This window comes from Miniopterus natalensis, chromosome 9 (assembly GCF_054644295.1).
Source record: "Miniopterus natalensis isolate mMinNat1 chromosome 9, mMinNat1.hap1, whole genome shotgun sequence".
NCBI classification, from domain to species: Eukaryota; Metazoa; Chordata; class Mammalia; order Chiroptera; family Miniopteridae; genus Miniopterus; species Miniopterus natalensis.
This window is the reverse complement of record NC_142089.1, coordinates 34,081,882-34,102,384: the sequence shown is the minus strand read 5'-3', so window position 1 is coordinate 34,102,384 and position 20,503 is coordinate 34,081,882. Positions and strand designations below refer to the sequence as shown.

At 44.2% G+C, this 20,503-nt stretch overlaps 1 protein-coding gene across 8 annotated transcripts in view; it reads left to right on the top strand.

Moving 5' to 3' along the window:
* The window catches only part of DAB1 (DAB adaptor protein 1), a 314,945-nt gene that overhangs the window by 247,122 nt on the left and 47,320 nt on the right, over window positions 1-20,503 (top strand). For 3 of the 8 annotated variants that reach the window (XM_087820467.1, XM_087820464.1, XM_087820465.1), the window contains exons 5-8: window positions 11,757-11,888; window positions 12,515-12,634; window positions 13,088-13,126; window positions 14,710-14,775. In XM_087820467.1, coding sequence (XP_087676593.1) covers window positions 11,757-11,888; window positions 12,515-12,634; window positions 13,088-13,126; window positions 14,710-14,775 — 357 coding nt within the window. The remainder of the gene's footprint in view (window positions 1-11,756; window positions 11,889-12,514; window positions 12,635-13,087; window positions 13,127-14,709; window positions 14,776-20,503) is intronic. The other 5 variants (XM_087820471.1, XM_087820469.1, XM_087820468.1 and 2 more) reach the window with 2 other exon arrangements.

Below are 20,503 nucleotides of genomic sequence, written 5' to 3'. Positions count from 1 at the left end.
GCCTAACAAATCATGGGGCCAATTAATGTAAGAAAAACAACTGAGCCTGGTACTCAGAGAGCTTGGCCTACCGCGTCCGTGGCCCGGCGGTGTGTGGGGGGAAGCACTGCACAGCACTAAATGGGATGTAATTGGACAGATGCCGCTATAAATTGCACAGCGCTGCACTACACCCAGCCTCTGGTTTAAGAAGTTGACAGTAATGGGACAGCCGAAGGGTTTGCTGTCCTGCATTGAAAAGCTGGCAGGGCCAGTCCTGCCCCCTCATTTTAGAGATGGGAAAATTAAGGCTCACTGAGGGAGCAGAGATGGGACTAGATACCTAAGATTCTGTCGTCTCACCACTGTATTTCCCTGGCAAACTCCTCAGAGATATCTAGAGATGAAACGAAGGAAATGACTGCATTCCTTTCCTAGGACTGCCATAAAAATTTATCACAACCGAATGGCCTAAATAACAGAATGTTATTGTCTCATAGTTCGAGGAGGCGAGAAGCCTGACATCAAGGTTTTGGCAAGGTGGATGCCTTCTGAGGACGGTGAGCGAAGATCTGTTTGGTGCCTTCCTCCTAGGTTCAGTGGTTTGCTGACCATCTTTGGTGTTCCTTGACTTCTAGACACATCACCCCAATCTCCGCCTTCCTATGTGCTAGGCATTCTCCTTGTGTATGTGGCTCTGTCCAAATCTCCTCCTTTTATACAGACACCAGTCCTTTTGGACGAGAGGCACACCCTATTCTAGTATGACCCATTTTAACTAATTACATCTGCAAGATCACTGTTTCCAAAAAGGGTCACGTTCTGAAGTCCTTTAATTTTCATACTAGCTCCAGATAAAGTCACATTCTGAAGAACTAAATGAAGCCAATAGAAAGAGTGCTGAAGGACTTCAACATATATTTTGGGAGGGCACCATTCAACATGGAAAAATGACTGACAATTGAGATAACATAGTCTTTGAGCTGGAGAGGAACGGCCGTTTATTGAGCATCACTAGGCACCAGGCAGGATCCTTGGAATTTTAACAGCATGATCTTATTTAGTTATCACCCCAGTTGAATGGAGTTACATATGAGGTCGCCGAGGTCCTGAGAAGCTGGGTGATTTGTCTAAGGTGACACAAGTAGTACATAATAGATCTGGATTTCAGATGCTGACCTGTGTCTATCCAAAGTCATGTGTTTCCTTAGCACCCAAGTGTTTTAGTAAAATGGATCTTAGAAGCCATAACACCAGCTATCCACCTTAATTTATAAAGACAGCTTGACCTGGAATCCCAGCCTTCTCACCCCTAATCTGGCACCCTTTCTATTGGCTTCATTTTAGTCCATTCATTTCTTCTTGTTTTGTTAATCCTCACTTGATATTTTTTCCACTGTTTTCAGAGAGAGTGGAAGGGAGGGAGGGCATGGGAGACGGAGAGAGAAAGGAACACATCGACTGGTTGCCTCCTGCACCTGCTCCCACTGGGGACAGGGAGTAAACCTGCAACCAAGGTATATGCCCTTGATGGGGAATCGAACCCATGACCCTCTGTGTGCAGGCTGACACTCTAACCACCGAGCAGCACCAGCCAGGGCATTCTGTTCATTTTTTTGGTAAGTTTCTCTCCGGCATGCAAGACTTCACTGTGACCAAGGCGGAGGTTAACTTCAGACTGGCTACAATGCAGAAAGTAATTTTCCATTAATATAATCACCTCATTTCTGCAGTGACTTGTGGTAAAACATGCTGTTTCATTTCCATTCATTCACACTCATTTACCTACTTGCTATAGTAATTTTACACCGTAAGCTAAAATGTTCAAATCGATGGTTACATTACTAAACACCTACAATGGTTATTAGGATTCTTCATGCAGAAAGGAGCATAAATAAAAATAAGAATTTTAGGAGAGTGGAAATATAGGCAGTTAAAGTACATTCAAAATTGTTTTCAAGTGCACAGAGGCTACCTGAATCTGGAACCATACCTGGCAGCAACGCAGGTTCTACCTTTTATCAGCAATGTGACCTGGGGCAAGTTACTCAACTTCTCGGAGTCTCAGTTACCTCAACAGTAAAAGTAGAGGAAATAATATGGAAGGTTGTTGGGTGAGTGAAATAAATGATGATTCTGTATGCAGAGGACTTGGCATGATGCCTACCATATAGTCAGCGCGCTCTGCATAGTACCCTGCTTTCAATATAATGAAAATAAAATCTGAATCCTTATGCATATTTGTAGAATCTTCCAAGTTTGGGATCTTTTTCCCAGAGTTTCAGAAATGTAAATTTTTCTCATATTTATTCAACCTGAACTTTTAAAGATGTGGTTGTAGGAAATAGAAAAGTTCTGGCTGGTGTTTATTTATGCCATGGAAATGCAAGGACAAAGGAACCTGGCAGCTCTAACTTGAAGAACTTCTAAGCCTCTAAACAATCCCCTCCCTATGTTTTGGACTAGTGGCTACCAGAGGTGGACTTGATAAAAGCCTCTTGTCTGCAGCCTATTTCAGTTAAGTCTTTGAAGCGATCAGAGCCTTGGTTTCTCCTGTTTTCAGAGAGGGGAAGAGAGAATGGGAGGTAGAGAAGGGAGCAGGCTAAGACAATATTTTTCTCCAACATATTTTTATGGAAATGTTTGAATAAATATAAACTTTCCCTTTACCATATTTGCTTTCTTTGACTCTAGATAGGTTAAGAGATCAATGGATAGATGGATAGATAATAAATAGGTACATAACTGTGCTTGTTGCTACTGGGGTTTCATTGCTTCTAGGCTCTTTCTGTGAACAGTACCAGGAGTATAGTTTTTAAATCATGAGTTCATATTGATATGTCCAATTAAAACATAAAATTATTGAGTAAGTTCTTAATTTTAAATTTCTATCTCATTTTTTCACTGAAAATCTTGCTTCTAATAACTGTATTTATTTTATACTAATATATATACAAAGAAAATTCAAAATTTCAGTTCCAATATTAATTACTACTAACAATAAAACAGGCATAGCCTTGAGTGTCGACGAGACTTTCTAAAAGCCCATGTCAGCCTGATATTTCTTGGGCAAGTCGCTTCTTTCTGAGACTGTTTCCTGTTAAGATGGGGATAATGATAATTACTGTATTGTTCAGAAATCTCTTGGTTGCAAGTAATATAAAATTCACCTCAAACAGTCTTAAGCAACAAAAGGAATTCACCAATTTATATGACTGGAAACTACAGGGTTAAATTTCCCCGGATAGGGAGATCTAGATTCTTACATGAGGTTATAAAGTTTGAAACTCTAGTGAACTTTCAGCATTTCTCTCTTTCCTGGCGACTTGATTGCCAAGTAGACTTTCCCACCATTCTTTAGCTGCCTGAAAACCGTTACCCTGTCGGCTCTAAGGAAGACCTCAGCAGAGGGGACCATGCTTGGCCATTGAACACCATGTGATGTAGCCATTAGACTGATCATCTTAATCTCAGTTGCCTGGGATAAGATCCAAAGTATTAGAGCCTACCGTCTACCAGATACACTGCTAGGCATTTCATGTAATCTTCACATCCCTGTGAGGGAGAGATTGTTCCCATTTTACAGGTGAAAAAACTGAGGCTCCGTGAGACAAGGTGACTTGCCCATGGCCTTAAAGCTGAGATCTCCATCACACTTCATGCCTTTTGGAAGTGGGGACAGAACAGCGCAATACTCAAACTTCTCTGACTATTTAGCAGAAAAGGAGCCCTCTGCCTTCACACACACACACACACACACACACACACACACACGCACACACACACACGAGCAGATAGCGAGCCCAGCCCGCCACCGGCTGTGGTTATGCAGTAACCCCATCCCTGGTCACGGGACGTGGAGTTTGGACTGAACTCCAGTGTTGCACATAGAAGCCAGTTTTCTGTTTAAGGTGGTTTTTACGTCTCCTGAGATGAATCTGCTTCGTTGTCACTTCGGTGATTGCTAATTGATTAAGCACACCTGGCTCCACTTTGCCTCTAGACAAATTGAAGCCCAAATCATGGGTCCAGGATGCTCTCAGCTAGTTAACTAGTTCATGTCCCTATTTTTAGGCCAGGGCTTCACTCCCGTCTCCAGGGCTGTGTGTTTATAACATGTGTGTAGAGAGCTACTGAGAAGCTGTCTTTTATAGCTGTCATCTTGTTATAAAACTTAAAAAGGATTTAAAGAACTGTTGAGAGCAAAAAAGGACATGAGCATTTACTGGATCAAATTTCCTCATTTTCACAGCTGAGGAAAGGAAGGCTGGAGAGGGAAACAGATGCACAAATAAGCAAAAAGTCAGTGATGTTGGAGGCGCTGGGTTTGGGGAAAGACTTGGACTCAGGATCCTGCTGACAGACTCATCATTCAAATTATTCATTTAAAATATGTGCTGGCATCTCAAAGAGATAGAAAGTAGAATGCGCTTGCCAGGGGCTGGGGCAAGGGGGGAAGGGGAAGTTAGCGTTTAATGTCAGTTTGGAAGCTGAGAAAGTTCTGGAGAGGGATGGTGGCAATGGTTGCCCAACAATGTGAATGTACTTAATATCACAGAACTGTAAACTTAAAATGGTAAAATTATGTGTACTTTACTATATAAATATATATATATGTGTACTGACTTCTTACTGTGTGTCAGGCACCATACTTAATGTTCAGGATCAAGCCCAGTACATTCACCATAAGCATCTTTGCTGTAAACACCTTTGCCACGAGCATTTTTACCACAAACATTTTCACAGAACAATTAATTGGCCATAAGATGATTCACCATGACAGATAAAGTAACCTGTGGACAGTTTGGCTTACATTTGGCAGAGTTAATGTATTTAAGCTGATTGTCTGGTATCATTTCCCCGTTGTATTTTAACAAGCCGAGCCCTCATAATGGTCCATACAGTGAGGAGTAGACATGGTAGTCTTAAAATAGTGCCGATGACAACTATGTGCTAAGCCAGATTGCAAAGCTACGTGGTAAGCCAGATTGCACACGAGGCTTGAGAATGATAACGCAGATTGCACATCCTTTGGTGAGCATACTATGCCCTTCCACCATTAAAGCCAGCAGTTTACCAAGCTACACAGAGTATGAAAGAGGCAGCCACTAATTCACAACAGTCTGTGAGAGCATTAATTATAGATCCTTTCGTTGGAACCTGATACCTCTCTTATTGAAGGAAGAAGTTGTAGCAAAAAAGCAAAGGTGCAATGCTGAGCAAAGAAAGCAGTCAAGTCCAAAAAAAAAAAGTAGAATCCTATGAACAAAAGACTTGAAAGATTTTTTGCAACAGTCTTTTCTAATGTTGTTATTAATAGTTTATGTTTTATGATGTCCTTTGTAATGTTCCTCTTTTTTTGTTATCTTTTATGACAAAATTGCCTGTTGGCCAATCAATTAGTTGTGTAGTGAAAATGCTTCTGGCCAAATACCAAGGACCACTCAGGATAAGAAGACAGCAAACAGAGATGTTGTTGCTGCCTCCATCCTGGCGCCGACTCTTACATGTACGCCCCATGGAAAAGTCCAGGGAGCTAAGAGGACTTGTGGCTTGGGAACCAGGTCTCTGCTGGAAATTCAGGGAAGCGTTTGAGGACAGACAGCTCTGCCGAGGTCTGAGGGGGAAAGGGGTGAGATTTCCGGGCAGATGGAACAGCATGTGCAAAACCCTGGGTGGGGGAGCATGATGCATTTGAGGGACTGGGTAATGGCCAAGCCGTGGGAAGCAAGGGGGGGGAGGGCGTGGTGAGAGATCGAGCAAGTAGGCAGAGGTCCTGGCAGAGGTTTTGCTCTTTACCCTAAAGGCAATGGGGAGCCTCTGATATGTTTAAGTACTAGAGAGACCTAATCAAATTTGCAGATTTTCTCCCAGTCCCTTCACACTCTGGTGTAACTATTAGAGCAACAGAGGCGGGTGAGTAGGGACTGGAGCTATTGTTTGCATCCATGCTGGAAATCAAGGCCGTGGCCTGGGCCTGGTGGTGGAGCTGGAGAGCAGTGGGCGAAGCGAGAGATGTTTGGGAGGTGAAACTGACAACACTTGGTTATGGGGGGGACGACAGAGGCTCAAGGTTGTAGAAATGAATGATGGTGTATGCGCTCAACCCACCGGATTCAAATATGAAAGACAAAAGCATTTTGTGTCTTTATTTTAATATTTGTTAGTATTTTAATACTTATTAGTATTGGTATTTTATATAATTAGTATAAATCAGTATAATTTTTTAAAATTAGTATAAATAAGAAAAAAGCCAGATTTTAAAAATCAGTAGTAATTCCACCTCTTGAGAGAACCCTTGTTAAGATTTTGTTGGATACATTTCCAGACTTTTCATACACACACACATATATATATGGAAATGCATACTTTTATCAAAAACAGGATCATATTAAGCATACTATTTTGTGATATGCTTTTTACTCATTCAGCAGGATGTTATGATTATACTTCCACTACAAAAAATACATATGTTCCCAAGATGACTTTCAGTTACTGCATATTATTTCATCTTATAGAGACATGCAATTTCTTCAACCAGTCAGTTAATGTTCAGCATTTCTAATTTTTCACTAGTCTAATAGCACTTCAGGGAATATCTTGCATCTAAGACTTTACCCACATCTTACATTATTTACGGATAATTGAATTCCAACAAGAAGATTCATGGGGTCAAAGTTTATGCATGTCTTCAAGGCTTTGACACATGCAGCCAGTCTGCCCTCCAGAAAAGGTGCACTAAATCACACTTCCACAAATAACAAAAATAACCATAATGGCCAACACTTACATAGCCCTTGCTATATGCTTTGCACTGTTTCAAGCCATTTACATATACGAACTCATTAATCCTCCTAACAGGACGATAGAGAGGTACTGTTATTATCCCCCCTGTATAGAGAAAACCAGGAGCCCAAGGAAATATCTGTTTCCCCACACTTTTGTCAACAGTGTTCATATTTTTTTCTTATTCTTGTGTGGAGAAAAATGGCATCTCATTTATATCTGGTGGGTTATATATGAATCAGTTTAATATTTCCAGCAGCCATTTGGGTTCTATATCATTCTCTGTATTATACATGGAGAGAAAATAAGGCTCAGAAACTTAGAGTGATGTGCCCAAAGCTACACATCTGAAAGAGCTTAGAGTTGAAGTATGTTCCCTCTGGTTCCAGAGCCCATATTCTTTCTGTATCACACTGCTTTTTCAGCTAGAGACTAGGGTATTTGGGAATTTAGTCTCGTCCTTGTGTAAAGTCTTCTGGAAGATTTCAGGATAGGAACTCGGGGAAGAATTCGCTCTGACCCGTTCCATTTAGCATCTGATGATGGAGTTCCTGGGGGCTGGGCCAAAGGTTGTTTCCCAGCCTCCTTGGCTGGGTGATGCAGCAAATGCATCCAAAAATATGCTAAAGGAGAGAAAGGCCTTTATAATGAGCCTGGGCTTTCCTTTGTCTTGTGAGATTTTAACTACTGTAATCGCCTGTAATGTGAAATAGTGTGTTTTTCTATGTATCTATTTTTATTGTGTATCTGCTTTTTTGTTTTGTTTTGTTTCCTGTTAACTCACTTGGATCCTGGTGGGTATTTTTCCTGTGAATAGTTTTGCCTATTCACACGCCGTCATACACACACACACACACACACACTCACACACACACAATAATAATATGAAGGCTAAATGGAGTAGAATTTATTCTTTAAAGAAAGCTAATGGTAAAGTCTAAGCTGATGACTTTCTAATCCATACTGTATTTAATTGGCTGTATTGAACCATAGTACAAATTAAGTCTTCTCTGTAATTTATTCTGTCAGATGGTAACCCTCCAAACAATTTGGTACTTCATTTAAACATTGGGAAATGGCTCATGGAAATGCTAATGAAAAAAAAAAGATTTAATGATGATCAGATAAGAAACCCTCTGTTCACAAAATGAATCCTGTGTGACATGTCGTAAATTAACCTGATTCAACCATTCATCGAACACTTACTGAGCAACTACCTTGTGCAGTGTATGTCTTCAGATGGCTTGGTTCTTCCTTCTTTGTTTAATTTATCAAACATTATTTAGCACTTACTATTCAAAAGGAACAGTATTAAGAGCTAGGATAAGATTGAGGAAGACCAGACATGGATCTTTCTCTTAAGGAACTAACATCCCCAGAGTGGAGAGAAAACATGTTCTCAGGATCTAGAGGCTTTTGGCAGTGCTTTAATATCTCGACTGTTTTTCCAAGACAAAAATTGTTTTCCAAAAGGAATGTGGAAGAAGGACGACCAGAATCTGTCTTTCCTCCACCCCTTCCCTCCCCACTCCAGCCCCGGGTTCTCTGCTGCTTCCAGAACTACACCTGAGCCCTCAGGAACTCCCCACAGGAGCACTGGGATGAAGCAGCCCTTACCTCCCTCACCTCTTCTTTCCAGTCTTGACTGCTCCACGGATACCACAGGCGGCCTGGCTCCTGAGAGTAAACTTCCAGATCGTGCTGACTTGTCTTTTTTCTTTGAGATCCTTCTGGCTGGCCTTTACCCACACCTGATTTATGGCCTTCTCTGACCTCAGATACCTGCTGGAATCCAGAACAGCCTCAGCTCTGCTTCCCTACCCAGCAACCAATCCCCTTCCTCACCCCAGCGTGTCGGGGGTCATGGTTTTGTTGGTGGACTAGGGAGCCAGGATTCTCAGGAAAGGAGACCATGATTCTACATAATCGTGTTTCCTTTTTTCAATGCTTTGTCATCCTGCGTAGGGAAAACAGGACCTGGGTTTAGTACTGGGCCTGCCAGAACTCTCTCTGAGCCTCAGTCCTTTTATGAATAAACTCAGAGTTGAAATAGATGGTGTTTAAGGCTGCGACTGTCTTTGACTGTGCTGATAAAATCTCCTAGAAAGACCTGGAGCAATTTTGAGGCTCAGTGAACCAAGTATTTGCAAGATCCTCTGAGTTGCCAAGATGAATGTGATAAATACAACTGCGGGATTAGCGGGATTGTAATGTATTTGTATTTCCAAGTATCTATATTATATCTGCATAGCTAAGGTTATAGAAAGTGGAGACATATCCCCTCACTGAATCTTAGTTTCCAAATGAATGAGCCACTTTCCCAGCAATCCTTTTTAACATGTCATAAAATTAACTGTGGGAAAAGATAATGTTACGAATATCTTTAAGCACTCCATGCACACACACAGCTACTCTTTGCAAGGCAATAGTAGGTATCATCAGGCATTAAAAAGGTTTTGATTTTAAAACACTTAATGAGGATTCACAGATAAATTACAACATCTCCGTCTGCCGCCTTGCACCGTAGGTGATATTTTACCATTGCACAATCATCGCCAAATCTAATTCCACCAGGAAGACTTCTAATCGCGGTTTAATTTTAGAGCAATATTCCACTTGGCAATCAATAAGCTACTGTCGTCAAACTTTGATTTAATAGGAGACGTGGATAACGTTCTCCGCATTATGCGCAGAGAGAGAGACTTTGAGGAAAGGGAGAGGAGAAGGTCTTTGTCTCCTACCTCCCCTGCTGCCTACATTTCGAGCTCACAAAAGCCTATAAATCAATACCCCCTCATAGTGTGAATATAAGTCTCATCAATTTTACATCATTAACACCATGAAAAAGCTACCATTCTTTGAGCAATTTTCCTCTGCTAGCTAAATATGTGCTCTTAATAAAACAAGAATGAATGGATCCTGATTATCCTACTAGCAAACACTTCCTTCTTCACCAGCCTTATTTATGTTGAAATCCACTAGAATTATACAGTTATGCCCACTTGAGCAGCTAGGGATACCGGGCACTGCCAGCGCCCTCCAAGCATGATGACCGGTGGGCAGTGGGCAGCCTGGACAGGGCGTGAAGCTGAAGGGGAGTGTAGAGGATGGTGAATGGTCAGACTCTGGAAGGTTTAGGTGTGGCAGCAAATTCTGCAGGGATGATTCATAAAGTCAGAAGCCTAGAAAGATGGCAGCAGGCTGGGAGCAAACGTTTTGAAGGGCCAGGGCCATTGGTCCAGAATTGAGGTGATGACTGGCATGGAAAGCAGATGTCCACTGTCCTCAGAGGCTGGCTGTGTGAGGGGAGGTCCTAATGGCTAACAGATCCAGGGAGATGGAACGAGACCTTAGAGAACATCTACTCCAGTGGTTCCATGTTTTCATAACTTTGTTCCCATTATGTCCATGTCTCCTTCCCTCCATGGACTCAGTAAGGAGGAAGGTTTTGTCCACCCTAAAAAATGCATTTATAAATCATTCACTTTCTTATTTGAATTACTTGAACCCATAATGAATTTCCACAGAGAACCTCCTCAAAGATGAACTAAAGAGCACAGCAGTAACCTGATACAGTTCCAAATAACTTGGCATTTCCATTTGTTTGCACAGTGAAATGTGTAGATTTATTAGGAATAATTATAAATTTCTGTTTAGCTGTTTAAAATGTTGAAAATTGCTTTGGAGCTCTTTTTATTACCTTTAATGACCCCAATAGATCCAAGGCTTTGGATCTGATATAAACATCTCATTTGATGGAGGAATGAACTGAGGTCCAGAGAGATGCAGTGAGTGCTTTATGTTCACATAGTGGCTAGAATTCAAGCTTCTTAATAGTCAGTATCATAAAAAGGCCTTTAAAGATATAAGGATTTTAAGCAGATCATATAATGCGCAGATGCCTACATAACCCTTTACAGAGTACTGTTTAATGAGGGTTTATTTAAGTCGATTTAATGGGAAAACAGTTGTAAAGATCTATGTCACCAACAGGATGGTGAACATTATTTGTCGAAGCTTAGATAATAAAGGCAGGGAGGTCCATTTCAGAAGATTTTCAAATTACTGATTAGCTCTCCCAGTTTCCCTCATTCGACAGCAGTGGGCCAGGCACAGCGCAAGGTGCTGGGATGACAGAGTTGAGGAAGACAGAGCCAGGTGGGACAGACGGACAGGGGACCAGGCAAACATATCAGAGAAGGAAGCTCTGGGAAAGCAGGCGCCCAGGGAGCTGTGTGCGAGGAGTCCCTCGGGAGTGTCACTATCGCTGGAGGCAGCCGTTCCGTGGGAACGCAGAAGGAAGGAGTTACCTCGGCCGGGGGAGGGAGGTGGGCCTTGTTCGGGGAGGTTTCACAGACGTGGTGCTATTTCACATGGCCTTTGGAAGGGAAATAAGATTCAGGCAAGTGGATATAAGAATGGGCATTGCAGACAGAGGGACTAACGCATGAACAGCCTCAGAGATATGGGGGACCCCACCTCTAACCCAAATGGTGACTTTGGACAAGTTAGAGAAAGAGATTTGGTCCTCAAGACACCCAATCACCACCTGTCCGAAAATTGTAACCATGCAAAGGCTGTGAATGGCGCCCCCTGTGGCCATCCCTGTACACCTTCCACCAGGGCCGGGTACCTGAGTGTGTTCCGTGTCCTGCCAGAACTGAGACAAGGCTGCATCGTGAAGGTCGCGGTCGCAGAAGCCTCCGCTACTGAGGGGAACCCACTGGCTCCGGCAGCTGGAGGGAGCCACCGCCCCAGACGCTCACGCAGCATATGAGCAGCCCTGTTTATCTCTCCGGTCACAGCACCGGGACCTGGGAGGGGAGCCTCCGTCTCTCAAGGGCAGGCACAGCTCTTTTTCCTTCCATCTGGACCAAGCAGCTTTTCCAAAGCCCTTCGGGCCTGTTCGCACGTAGCTGAAACGCATCTCTTGTTGATTAACAGCTCGAAGGGAAGGTCCCCTGAAACGCTCTCCCATTTGTCTCTCACAGGCCCTTCAGCATCATCATGCTGTTCACGAAATTTCCTACATCGCAAAGGACATCACAGATCACCGGGCCTTTGGCTACGTTTGTGGGAAGGAAGGGAATCACAGATTTGTGGCCATAAAAACAGCCCAGGCGGTGAGTACTGAGCACCCCATCCAAGGAGGGTGCCTCCCCTAGTAACTGTAGGGGACAGAACAGTCACCCTCCTGGCCCCTGAAAGCCCACTCTGACGTATGACTCAGCGATGCCCATACTCAGGTTCCCATCTAGAAAAGATAAACAGCCTCAAAACAGGGAAACACCCTCACGCCCGTCCGGTTTTGTTGCTGTTTTTTCTAATGGGTATTTCGTAAGGACTAATTATTTTCCTTTCTGATTAAGCCCGATGGAGGCACAGTATACAAATAAGTTTCCTTGTGTTCATAGCCTCATTTAAAAAGAAAATAAGGGAAAACAAATAGCTATTTTGCATAAGGCCTACCCTAATTTTATTGTATCTGAAATTACTAATAAATAAAAGCATTGCCTTTTATGCCTATGATTATTATGAATTTACAAATATAATTAGTTGGAGAAATGAACTTTAGCCTAGATGCAATTTGCTAAACCAATATAAGCAAGGTAGAGTTAATTAAAGATGGAATGCTTTCAGTTTAATAGGAAAAGGAAGAACTATGGGTTGCAGACAGCAAACACAAAAGTGGTTCTCTGCAGCTCAGTCGCATCCCCTTATTAATGCGTTTTACCACCTCTTACTCCAGGCTGAACCTGTTATTCTGGACTTGAGAGATCTCTTTCAACTTATTTATGAATTGAAGCAAAGAGAAGAATTGGAAAAAAAGGCACAAAAGGATAAGCAGTGTGAACAAGCTGTGTACCAGGTATACCTGTGAATTTATCCCGGTACAAGGGAAGATTGGGGCTTAAAATAAACAGATGTGAAAACTGACAGTCAGGGCTTTTCCTCCTGCCGCCAAATAGCAATAAAGATGAAAGGTTCCTGTGTAAATTAGAGGCACAAAAGCAAGCCATTAGAAACGATCCCTTATCCTCTGAAATTCTAGACATGTAAGAGAAAGTGAAATCTCGAATCCAGAGGAAGATTTCAGGGGAGGGCAATGAAAGAAAACACAGTTGCTTTTGCTGTTGTTACAGTGGGCTGGGGGTGGCTATGAGGGTTTTGATTTGTTTTTTTCTGTGTTTTCTGTTTTAATGGCCTACCAGCCTATCCTACGCAGAGCTGGTTTCTTTACTGTCCCATAACTTCTGAAAACAGTCTCACATCTCTCCTTCTATCCTCTGCTTTGCACCCCCCTGCCCTCACTCTGCCGTAGACCATTCTGGAAGAAGATGTGGAAGATCCTGTGTACCAGGTAATCTCTGGAACCAGTCGGGGTTTTAGGGTCAGGAATGGCTAGGCCTGTGCTGTAGACGTCGTGTCTGAGACCTGAAGCATCCCCTGCCTGCAGAGCCTGGAGAGGGACCGAGCTGGTCTCTGAGTGTGATGGCTGCCAGCCCCTCCACGAGCGAATTTCCGTAAAAATGAATCGAAGTTTGGCCAGAATCAATGACACGGGGCTCCCTGCCTCGGCCCGCTCTGCGGTCTGCAAACGTCCGATCCCAGGGCCGAATGTTTTCACCAGTCTCTTGACTATTCTGAGTTCATGAGAGAGCCTGAATGACGAGGTGGCTTGTCAGAGTTAAGAGTGGGAGATGGGGACTGACATTTTGACATTTGAACACAAACTCAAAGGATGGTTTGTAAGGTTTAGAAAGGCTGTGAGGACAAGTCTCTCAGAGCCCTGATCGGCCCGGCCGTCCCTCTGATTAGCTGGCTCATGCCACAGGGGCTGTCGTGAGGAGGGAATGGGGGACCCTAGAGACGTCCCAGCCCGTAGCTTCCCCTGCACTCTCTTCAAGGTTGCAGCCCAGGTGTGTGTAGAGATAACTTCTCTTGGGCTCAAGTATGTGCTGTGTTCAAACAGATGCAGAGAAAGGGAAGACGAGGCCTCTCTGTCTCCCTCCCCTTGCCCCAGTGCTTATTCCCAAGGAGAGGAAGAAGCCCAGACATGGACTTGTTGGACATAAAAGAAAACCTGAAACTTATATTTCTAACTGGGACTCACACGGGTTATAGATGTGTGTGTGTCGCGTATGCATATGTGTGAATGAATATTTTCACACAAAAAGCTGCTATGACAAAAGTAAAATAATGCGGATTTTAAAATTTAAAGGCAGCATAATGTGAGTAGTTTGCAGTAGAAGAAGAATCATGCATGTAAGTCTAACAGAAGTCAAAGATGCCCTTAAGGACCACCCTGGCTTCACAGTGAATCCGAGGCGAGGACTTGTTTGTAATGTGACCTCAGTCCCTGGTTGACTGGCTCACAGAGAATGAAGAGCGTTGGCCTTTTTGAAACAGCCCAGTCCTTTAGAGTCAGAAACGTGCACATGGACGATTTGGTATCCAGTATTTAAAACTGAGAATGTAAATTAAGGTGATATTTATGGGATGAGGGAATTTGGGCTTCTGAGCCCTTCAAAGTTGGCTTAGGAACCTAAGCCTTAAAGAGCAAAGGGAGGAGACCACTGTGATCCAACGTTTACAGCGTTGGGATCCAGGCATTCCCAGGAGATGTCATTCCCCCTCAGCAGTGCCAGCTCAGGCAGACATTGCCGAGATAAATACCATCGAACGAGGGAGGCTATAACTCCAGAAAGATCTCCTGGGCCCCATGCAACCATCACGAAGGACTGACCATCAGACATTGGCAGATTTCCTTAGAAAAAGCAGAAATGTGCAAGGCCCACTGGTGTTCCAACAATTCCGTTGTCTAAGATATTTTCTCTTGTGTCTGTTTCTGTGATGCTCACTGTGATTTGTATCTTCAATCCCAAATGCTTTTTTCCTGTTTCTTTTTCCTCTGACCTTTCCTCTCTGGCTGCTGCATAATAGTACATTGTGTTTGAGGCTGGACATGAGCCAATCCGTGATCCCGAAACGGAGGAAAACATTTATCAGGTATCAAATCGCTTTTTTCTCTTAGCTTAGCACCACGACCAGCAAATGCTCTGCCAGATCTGAGGACCAAGGGCTCGCTCCTCACACGCTCCCCTGGGTCGTTCCAGGCTTGTTAAATACCTCCGCATGAACTGATCGTTGGAATGGTTAATGGCCAGTTGGGTACAGTGTTTTAGCTTTTAACAGATCTTAACTGTTTTCAGTTGACGCCAAAATTGAATATTCCATGTTACTAAAGTAATTCATTGGAGGGTTGTTGTCCACACTATATCAGAGTCCTTTTGTTTCTCAAAAGAATGTGCTCACCGAGTTTCTTTAAAACGCTAACCATACCACTGAAAATGAAGTGCAGATTCAAAACTGCTACTCGAAAACAACATTGGGAAAATTAACTGAGTAAAAGAAAGTGTGGCTAAAGGTTTTAGCCCTTCTGAAGGGAAGGTAAATTAACGTTCTTAAATGTCTGCTTGTGTGAAAAACCACGAACACACTTTCAATCCATTAATTCTCACAAGTATTCTATAAAGCAGGCATTCAAATCCTACTTTTACAGGGGAAGCTGAGACTCAGAGAAGTTGAGGAGCCGTCTCAGGGCCAGACAGCTATTTAGAGCTGAGATCAAACCCCGGCACGTGTGTGAAGGCAAAGCTCACTCTTCTTCCCCCTGCTCTTCCATCAAAGAGTTGGAGTAATTGCAGCCTCGCAACACATCAAATAAATATGACGACCTCCGGTTTTCACTAATTAGAACTTGAGTCTTAATTTGAATATAGACATTAGAAAAGTAGGAAAAATGTTAATGTATTTCATAAGTGATTTTCATTTTCTTAATTTACGTAGTTGTGTGGCCTGTTATTCCGCCTTGGGTGCGCACAACTTGCGGAATAAAAATAAAACAGATTTTCCGTTTCCATCAGATGGACAGAATTCTAAACGAGCAAAGTATAATGTTAGCTATGTCAACAGCTCGGCTTCAGCCAGCCCCATGGAATATAATAGAAGCACAGTGGACCCTTGAACAGTATGCGTTTGAGCTACATGGCTCCACTTATACTCGTATTTCTTTCAATAAATATCTGCACTGCTTTTGACCTTTGGTTGAGAATCTGAAGATGCAGAGGGCCAACCGTATGGATTGGTCTGTGTCCTTCTGCATAGGGGACTTGAGCACCCACCAGCTTCGGGGTCCCGGTGGGAAGGAGAAGAAGGGGTGTCCCGGAACCCATTCCCAGTGAGTACCCTGGACAACTAAGTTTTCGGGCAGCCACAAGTTATACACAGATTTTAAGCTGTGGAGGGAGCAGATCCCCTAATGCCCGCATCGTATTTCTGTCCACCAGATTGTCTGGATTGGATTCAAGTGGGAGGTTGTGCTTCGAAGTTTTGTTTAAAACCAGCACTGATGAAGTTATGTCTTCAAACAGATAAGTTGCATCTTTGTCTTCAGTGTCAGATTTTCAAGTACAGCTTGGCAGTGTCTGAATGAGACCAAAAGAACCATTAATCCTCTGAAGAGAGAGCACCATTTATTTATTTATTTTTAATTTTTATTTTTTTATTACAGTTTACTTTCAATGTTATTTTGTATTGGTTTCAGGTGTACAGCGTAGTGGTTAGACAAGCATATGCTTTACAAAGTGATTTCCCCGATATTTCCATTACCCACCTAGCACCATACGTAGTTACTACAATATTACTGACTACATTCCCCAGGCTGTGCTTTACATCCCCGTGACTATTTGGTAATACCAATGTCTACTTCTCAATCCCTTCACCTTTCTCACCCGGACCCCCATCAATAGAAATTCTGTGTTCCGTATACACAATGGAGAGAGCACCTTTTAAAATAATAGTCCCTTCAATATAAGGGGTTTCTGAATTCAGTCATAGTTGTAGTTGGCAGGACTCCCATTGTACCCTGGGGGGAGGGGGGGTTAGGCAAGTGGAGAACTGGGTTCTTGTTCTAGCACCAACCACCTTTGGCTGAGTGGTAATGGCCAGGGTACTTGCCCTCTCAGAGACTCAGTTTTTGTCATTGGGGAATAATTTCTCCCTAACGCACATATTGGGTGGAGAACGAAACAAGCTCACGTGGAGAAAGTAGGAAGAGGCTTAATCTGGGTCACACACGGAGCCCGCCGTATGCAGATTCGGGATCTGAGCACAAGCACTACCAACTCAGTCATTATGCCTGAGAGGGCAAGTACCCTTGCCTCGTCTGGACCTCAGTTTACTCATCTGTAAAATGAGTCAACGAAACTGAGGAGTCTCTTAGGCAATGGCCCTTTTCTGCTCTTTGCAGCCGGTTGCCTCATGATAGGCCTGTGAGTTTTCAGAAGAGCACGTTGGCTTGTGTTACAGGGCAACGGGGCTCTGGGGAACAGTGTGTGTGTGTGTGTGGTTTTGGTAACATTTGTTGAGTGCTGATTATGGGCCACTGTGTGAATGAGGGTTTATATGCAGTCTCTTAATATCCCTCAAAACAGCCTGATGTGTCTTGGACCATTATCCCCATATCACAGATGAGGAAAGTGAGGCTCCCAGGGTCACAGGAGGTAGAGCTAAATCCGCACTCATACCCCGGTCTCTGTGAACTTTGCAAATGCGTAGATTAATCCTGAGGCTCTCTTCAGCTCAGAAAATGCTGATGCTGAGTCTCAATCAGATTCTGTGTAGCTTCAAGTCCCTACCTAAAAATCACACTTGTACCAGTTCTGACCTCCATCTTCCTGTCTGTCCATCACTAACAGGAAGGTACCATTTAAGAGAATGGTTATTTTATCACCCTCTATTGGAAAGGCCTCTGGTCATTTTCCTCACTTGCAGTTGCCAGGCTAGGCCTCAGTTTGCTTAACAAGAAATAGACTCTTGGGCCTGAAGATAAGGCTGGGCTTTTAGGGAGCTGCTGTTAGGAGCCTCTTTATTTTTTAAGGGCCTCCCAGTATTCAATAGCCGTTCCTCCTGAGTAGGTTGCAAGGTTTCTTACACTTCAGCTTCGCCCAGGTTGGACTCAGACTTCATTCCTTCTCCTGGTTTCTGGAACAAAGTAAAGGGACCGGGGGCCTAATCCTTTAACTATTTTACGACCTTGAGTGAAGTATATAACTTTCGTGTCTCGATTCCCTGAGCTGTCAAATAAGGATACACTGTTATCTGCTTCTAGAAGTGATGCGAAGATGTAAAGTGAGAAGGACAGCACTTGGGACCTAGTAGGTTCCATGTAAAGGCTAGTTCCCTTCACTTCCCAACATCGTCAGCACCAGCTGCCGCCCAGGGTGTCTGATGATGATTTGTTAACCGAAGGAGAACATGACTTGCTCTTGTGAGAGAACCCAGCAGCAAGCTGCAGCCTCTCCTCACTGCCATTTATAGCCCCAGCCTAAGGGAGGCAGAGGCTGTTGAGTAAACGTAGCCTCTCTTCGAGGTTCACCAGTTTCATTCCCCAGCCCGGATTGAGAATAGTAGTTGTCTTTCTCTTTGCGTGCCTCAGAAAGAGTTAGCAGCCGGCCCTGTGAAATGACACAGAGCCTCGCAGTTCAAAGCGTTTTTACACCGCACTCAATTTTAACCCTTCTGGTAACTCGGTGAGATCAGAGTAGCCATGATGACAGTCATGATGACAATAATTTTAAATGTAAGAACGGCAAGTCCTCCAATCCAAGCCCTGGGTTCAAGGCCAGAGCCTCTGATCCAAAACTCAGTGTTCTTTAGTTTCTTAATAAGCTTCCTGCGTAAGCGAGATCACAGTTTCCTGTGCAGGCATTCTCCAGTTTTGTTCATTCAAAAATTATTTTTAATCACCCACAATGTGTCAAGTATCATTATTTTAAAATGGTACGTCTCTAGTCCTATTCACACTATTAATATGGGGCTGAACTGAAAGTGTCTTCTGTAGGTACAGTACTGAGTATATAGATTTTAGAGTCATTTCACATCTATGAACTCATGCATTTAAAAAGTAATTATGCTCGGCTGGGTGTGGCTCAGCAGTTGAGCATCAACCTAGGATCCAGGCAAAAGGGGTTCGATTCCGGGTCAGGGCACATGCCCGGGTTGCGGGCTCCATCCCCAGTGGGGGGCGTGCAGGAGGCAGCCGATCAATGACTCTGTCATCAGTGATGTTTCTGCCTCTCTCTCCTCCTCTTCTTTCCTCTCTCTGAAATCAATAAAGATATATTTTTTTAAAAAGGAAAAAAAAGTAATTATGTATCCAGCACCTAACAAGTGACCGGTTCATGAGGATGTAACAGTGACACGGCAAGGTCCCCACCCTCAAGGGGTTTATAGGCAACCCCTTGGATGCTCACGACAACCAGGCAAAGAAACAGTGCAGAGCACAAGTGGCCTCTGAGGTCGCGCAGCCAGCCTATGGCAGAGCCAGGGTCAGGAACTAGACCTCCGCTTCCTTTTGGGCCTGAACTGTTACCACGTCATGTTACTGAACTGATCCTCCGAACACGGAGCAGCCGGGGGGCAGGAGAGCCAGGAACCACGTTCTTCTGGTCCTCACCCCGTTAGCACCTCTGCCGGTGCCCTGCCCTCAGCGCCCATGTGCTAAATGTCTGATGCTCAGACGTTTCTTGTTTGACCAGTGTTTACAGATGGCAGAGCAAGGATGAGAAGCTAGCCCCTGCCCGCAGCAGGCCTGCCGAGCAGCAGGCAGGCGGAGGGGCCAGGCAGCTGCCGTGGGGTTTCACGGGTCCTGCGTGAAACCGCTTACACGCCACGGGAGCAGCCTGGCTCCCTTCATCTCCCCAGCAAGACAGGGAGCTCTGGGCAGTCGGGCCATGTCCATCTTGTGTTCCATCATCGTCCCAGGTGGAACACGGTGCCTGACACACGATAGGTACTTGGCAACTTTTATTTTTAATGAAAGGATACACCGGAGGTCACAGGAGTACAGAGAAAGGTTCCACCTCGGCCCGGAGAGTCAGGCAAGGCTCCCAAGAAGATATCCCGGCTGAGATTCATTTTAAAGGACAAACAGGCAGATTGATATCTCACCCATGGGAGAGCCGAGCAGAAAAGCTTTTTCAATTATGCACAGTTTGGGTTCCTCCATCCCACCGCTCTTCCCCCATTTGCAGGGATAATTGAGAGTCAGCAGCATTCAGCTTGCTAAGTGCCCACAGTGAGCGGTGAATTACGGGAACAGAAATGCTGTTCGTTGTGCTCAGGAAAGGGTGAGCTGGTGAAAATAAAGTGCGGGCTGGTAATTCAGTGGCCCTCCTTTACAAGGACTCTGCGGGCATTCTTAGAGGATTCCTTTTAGATGGAGCCCAGTTATCAGAAGCAGAGAAACTGCATTCTTCCCTGGCTACCTGCAAAGGAAGGTTTGCAAGAGCGGCTCCAACGTGCGTCTTCGCACAGCCGTGCTCATGTGTACTCCCGTTGTCTGCAAGAATGTGCATGAGCTTCCAGGCCTGTAGAACGTGAGGGCACAGAAACAGAAAGCCTTGGAACGGCTGTAGGAATGGGGCGAGATACGCTGTCCACACAGTATGGTAGTTAGAAGGCAGTCTGCCCAGGCCGCTCCTCCTGGCTCCCCTGCTCACGGACTGCAGGACCCCCTCCAGGCCTTACTTTCCTCCTCTGGAACACAGGGACCTTCGTCACCCCTATCTGAGCAACTTGTCCTGAGGGTTACGTGAGAATGCACAAAAAAGGATGTTTAGAATAGTGCCTGGCCCATAGAAAGGCCTCATCGATGTTAGCTCATACTGTTAGT